Source organism: Octodon degus, unplaced genomic scaffold, assembly GCF_000260255.1.
Source record: "Octodon degus isolate 3935 unplaced genomic scaffold, OctDeg1.0 scaffold00352, whole genome shotgun sequence".
Taxonomy (NCBI): Eukaryota; Metazoa; Chordata; class Mammalia; order Rodentia; family Octodontidae; genus Octodon; species Octodon degus.
Window position 1 is genome coordinate 981,469 of NW_004524928.1, and position 5,109 is coordinate 986,577.

At 38.8% G+C, this 5,109-nt stretch overlaps 1 protein-coding gene and 1 pseudogene across 2 annotated transcripts; both read left to right on the plus strand.

Annotated features, from left to right (window-relative positions):
• Positions 1–148: 148 nt before the first annotated feature.
• LOC111814541 lies at positions 149–1,760 on the plus strand (annotated as a pseudogene). Its single transcript, XR_002819507.1, has 2 exons — positions 149–232; positions 970–1,760. The product of XR_002819507.1 is annotated as a coatomer subunit beta' pseudogene (transcript).
• A 629-nt stretch (positions 1,761–2,389) lies between these two features.
• Positions 2,390–3,331, plus strand: LOC101579301 (olfactory receptor 4E2). The gene has a single exon (XM_004648099.1). It carries the CDS (start codon positions 2,390–2,392, stop codon positions 3,329–3,331), a length of 942 nt encoding a protein of 313 aa, XP_004648156.1.
• Positions 3,332–5,109: the final 1,778 nt, after the last annotated feature.

The following is a 5,109-nucleotide window of genomic DNA, read 5'->3' on the forward strand; positions in this document are numbered from 1 at the left end:
GTGGAACTAGGGATTGAACTCAGGCCCTTGCGCTTGCCAGGAAAGCGCTTACTCTACTGAGCCATCTCCCTGGCCCCAAGAACAATTTTTAAATCTTATTTATGTACTATATTCCAAAACTTTTCATTGTTAAGTTTTTGTTACCATTATGCCTGATATCTGCAAACAATTGTGGCCAAGTCCTCTACATTCATTCAAGCTTCCAGATACAAATGAAACCTGTGACTGTGAGGTTGTTTAAAATAATATCAGAATTAATGATTTCTTGTTTAAGTTTTTCCATAGTTTGGATGCTTCATTGGATTCTACAAATGAAACAGTTTGATCAAGATACATTTTTTGGTTCATGATATTTTCCGAACTGTTACAGTATTTGGTCAACCAATTAGCCTAGAAAGTTAGGGGCAATATAACTTTAGTATTTGTTCAGTAATATCTCCTCAGGAACAAATCATATGAGAGAATTAAAACAACTAAAACTTATTGGCTCCTTTGTTAAGGAAAGGTTACATTCTTTTTTTAGGCTACCTAAGAATGTAGTTTGGATTCCAATAAAATAATGTGTTGCTCACCTACTCTGTGAGCCACCTGCTAAGTACCATAAGGGATGAGTCATGTGTAGTCATTATCTTTAAAGACAATTTTAATTTGATAAGGAATTAAAAATAAACTTCTTATTGTACAGTTAAGTACCACAAAAGAAATATGAAAGGAAAGAGGTAAGTTTTGGTAGCCCCAGCAAAGTTTTCTTGAAGACAGTGCTCTTTGAGATAGTCAAAGGTAAAGTGAAAGATGAATAGTATTTTAATTTCCAGTGATGAAGTGAGGAGAACACATTTGTTTAAGGGATGAGTTTCCTAAGATGAAGGAATCTAGCTAATAAAGATACTTATCTATTATTTTGCCAGATAGGTAGGTAGAGGCAGCATGCCTGGAGTGTGGTGAATTGTGTGGCTGGAAAAATCAAAGAAAATAAAAGGCTTTCTACAGGGCAAGCTTGATGCTTGCTTGGAGCTCTTGATTAGAACAGGACGACTGCCAGAAGCTGCCTTCCTAGCCCGAACTTACTTACCTAGTCATGTTTCAAGGGTAGTCAAACTGTGGAGAGAGAACCTCTCAAAAGTCAATCAAAAAGCAGCAGAATCCCTTGCTGACCCTACAGAATATGAAAACCTTTTCCCTGGATTAAAAGAAGCCTTTGTTGTTGAAGAATGGGTGAAGGAAACACATGCTGATCTGTGGCCAGCCAAACAGTATCCATTTGTCACGCCAAATGAAGAGAGAAATGTTATGGAGGAGGCAAAAGGCTTTCAGCCCTCAAGATCTGTAGCTCAACAGGAACTTGATGAAAAACCTGCTTCCCCTACGCCAGTTATTGTGGCTTCCCAAACAGTCAACAAAGAAGAAAAGAGTTTGCTGGAGCTAGAAGTAGATTTGGATAATTTGGAATTAGAAGATATTGACACAACAGATATAAATCTGGATGAAGACATGCTGGACGACTAAGTATAGTTCTACATGTATTTCACCAAACAGATCGTTTAGATAGAGATACTGATCATTACCTTGTCCACAATGCTTGGAACTAGGAGAAGTTCCTTAACTTTTATAAGTAAATGCTGTGGACTAGTGGGTGCAGAATGGCCTTCTTAAGAGGAACTTAAGTGTACATTTAAATTACTGTCTTCCTCACTAAAACAGACATGTTCTGTGATTGATTTTTCATGCTGATACTATACTGTATCTCATAAAATCTTTTTAAGTCAAAAAAAAAAAAAAGAAAAGAAAAGGGCTCCACATGGAGAAAAAACAAGAGCATACCAGACTATTGTAGGTTTTGAATGTACATTTAATTTGATAGCAATATATTATGTTGGGGATTTAATTTCATATTGAAAAATTTAGTTGGGAATTTTTGGAATATTCGATGTTATCAGTGGATCAGTCCAAACTAAAAGAGGCAAAGTAACAAAGGGGCAAGTGTTGTGGGCAGTTCATTTATTCTTGTCAAGCCTCACTGATCTCACTGCAAGATTAGAGCAGTTATGCCCATTGCATTGTATGGCTGCAATGAAATTGGATGGTGGCCAGGGACATAGCTCAGCAGCATAAGTGCCTGCTTGGCAAGTACAGTGTCTCAAGTTTGATCCCTACTATTGAAAAAAAAAACAAAACAAAACTGGATGGTGTACAAGAAACACTTGGCCTGGCTCTAGATATGTTATGAGGTACTGTGACCATTGTGGCTAAGCTAGCCTTATATTCTTTAAGCTTTTATAATAAGTATTTCAGATAGAAATACAAAGTCACTTTTGTTAATTTAATTCATGTATCATTATAGATAAATTGACTTTTATTTCCCTCCAAGGTTCTTTGGAGAGCATATTAGATGGATGCTCACAACCAAACAAGAGTGACTGAGTTTGTCTTCTTGGGACTCACTGAAAACTGGGTGCTGGAGAAGCTATTTTTCATGGTGTTCTCAGCCACTTACATGCTCACACTTTTGGGGAACCTTCTCATCGTTGTTACCATACAGCTTACTGAGCACCTCCACACTCCCATGTACTTCTTCCTGAGCAATCTGTCTTTTATTGACATTTGCCACTCATCGGTCACTGTGCCCAAGATGCTGGAAGGTTTGTTATTAGAGAGGAAGACCATATCCTTTAACAACTGCATTGCACAGCTGTTCTTCCTTCATCTTTTTGCCTGTGCTGAGATCTTTCTGCTGACTGTGATGGCTTATGATCGTTATGTAGCCATCTGTACTCCATTACACTATCCCAGTGTGATGAAAATGAGAGTTTGTGTGCAGCTTGTGTTTGCTCTCTGGCTTGGGGGCACTGTTCACTCATTAGTGCAGACCTTCTTGACCATTCGTCTGCCCTACTGTGGCCCCAACGTTATTGACAGCTACTTCTGTGATGTGCCTCCTGTCATCAAGCTGGCCTGCACGGATACATACCTCACAGGGATGCTGATTGTGTCCAATAGTGGAACCATCTCTCTTACCTGCTTCCTGGCCTTGGTTGTGTCCTACACGGTCATCCTGGTTTCTCTCCGTAAGCAGTCAGCTGAAGGGCGCAGGAAAGCCCTGTCTACCTGCTCAGCCCACTTCATGGTGGTTGCCCTGTTCTTTGGGCCGTGTATCTTCATCTACACACGCCCAGACACCAGCCTCTCCATTGACAAGGTGGTGTCTGTCTTCTACACAGTGGTCACCCCTTTGCTGAATCCTCTCATCTATACCTTGAGGAATGAGGAAGTAAAAAGCTCCATGAAGCATCTCAGGCAGAGACAAATTTCTTTCATAAAATCACACATATGAGGGGCATTAGAATGACTAACATGATTGTGGCCATGACCTCCATAAGAAAGCAAAGCTAAGGTGTAAAACTCATTAGGTGAAGTGGCAAGGGGCAGGGAAGACTTCTGTGTTAGAGAAAAACTTACTATTATTTAAGTAAAAGAAAAGATCTTAGTGGCATGTGTAAAGGAAAAAAGGCCCAGAAATGTTTAAAGAAAGCTTCTGGTTCTCCTAGTAAAGGAGTATAATTTGGGGAACTCAGTATAGTTTCAGATTTGTGAACAGGTGCAAGTGTGAGCACCTGATCTCTTGATTTAATACTGTTCCATAGATTATTGCCTTTGGGAAGCTATTTATCATACCTATTTTATATACTGTAGTTACACTCTGTTAGCTTTGAATAGGATTCTTCTATTGTGTCCAGGTATATTTTTCAAAGTTTTTTCATGTAACTTATTTTGATGAAATCAAGGTTATTTATTTATTTATTTATTATTTATTTAGCTGAGGATCAAACCCAGGGCCTTGCACATGCTAGACGAGCAGTCTATCATGTTAAGAACTTTAAAGAATAAATGTATTAAAGTGAAATTTATGTTACATAGGATGCTCCTTTATTTATTACCCCTTTTTAATTGTATGTTTTTAATAAGTTTTGACAAAAGCCCACCCATGCCTACGTATGAAGCCATGTTGCTAATCAGGATCCAGAGCCTTTTGACCACCACCAGGAAGTCTGCTTCAGTCCCTTCCCAGTTAAGCCCTCCATTTCCATCCAAGGATTCAAAGATCTCTCTTTTGTCAGTGTAGGTGTTTTCTAGAGTTTCATATATGTCGAGTCATAATGTATGTACTTCTTTATACCTGTTTTTTCCCCTCCTTGCTGTTCCTGAGGAGTACTCCATGAATTTGTGGATATTGGTAGCTTGTTTCTTCTTATTATTGAGGAATATTTCATTATATGGATATAGTAGTAGTAGGCATTTATATGTTTTCAGTTTTTGACAATTATGTACAAAGTAGTTATAAGTATTTATATGCACATCATTTTGGACATGCTTTTTTAAAAATCTTTTTTTGAGATAGGGTTTCATTACACAGTTCAGGCTGGCCTTGAGCTCACTTTGTAGCCCAGGTTGGTTTCAAACTCTCAATGATCCTTCTGCCTCAGCCTCCCAAGTGTTGGAATTATAGATGTGTACCATCACCCCTGGCTGGATATACACTTTTATGACTCAGGCAAAAAACTGAGGGAGAGAATTGGATTACATAATAATGCACACTTTTTTTTTTTTTCCAGAACTGGGGATTGAACTCAGGTCCTTGTGCTTGCTAGGGAAGTGCTTATTGCATGCTCAACTTGTAAAAACCTACAAGACTTTTTTCAAAAAAAATTTACGTATTTAGTATAGGGTCTACAGGGTCTCACTATACAGATTCCACTTGTACTGATCCTCTTGTTTTCAGTCTCCCAAGCACTGGGATTACAGTACACACCACCATCCCTGGTCTCAGTTGCCTTCTCAGTGTGCCCCTGGGGGCAGGGGCCAGCACTGCAGGCTGGGGATGGAACTCATCCAGTGTGCTCTGCCTGAGCAGGCACTTTAGTCCACTGAGCTGTCTGGCCAGCCCTTACAGGACTTTTTTTCAAAGTGATTGTATGATTTTACACTCTCATCAGAATTATGAGAGTTTTACGTTTAATAATTTGTTTTTAATTTTAGGCATTCTAGTGAGCATGTGGTTTCAATTTGTATTTTCCTAATGTGGGATAAGATTGAGCTTATTGGTTTATTATT

What these genes read in the sequence shown, in the direction of transcription:
- LOC101579301 (XM_004648099.1), top strand. Translation starts at nt 2,390, where the DNA reads ATGGATGCTCACAACCAAACAAGAGTGACTGAGTTTGTCTTCTTGGGA.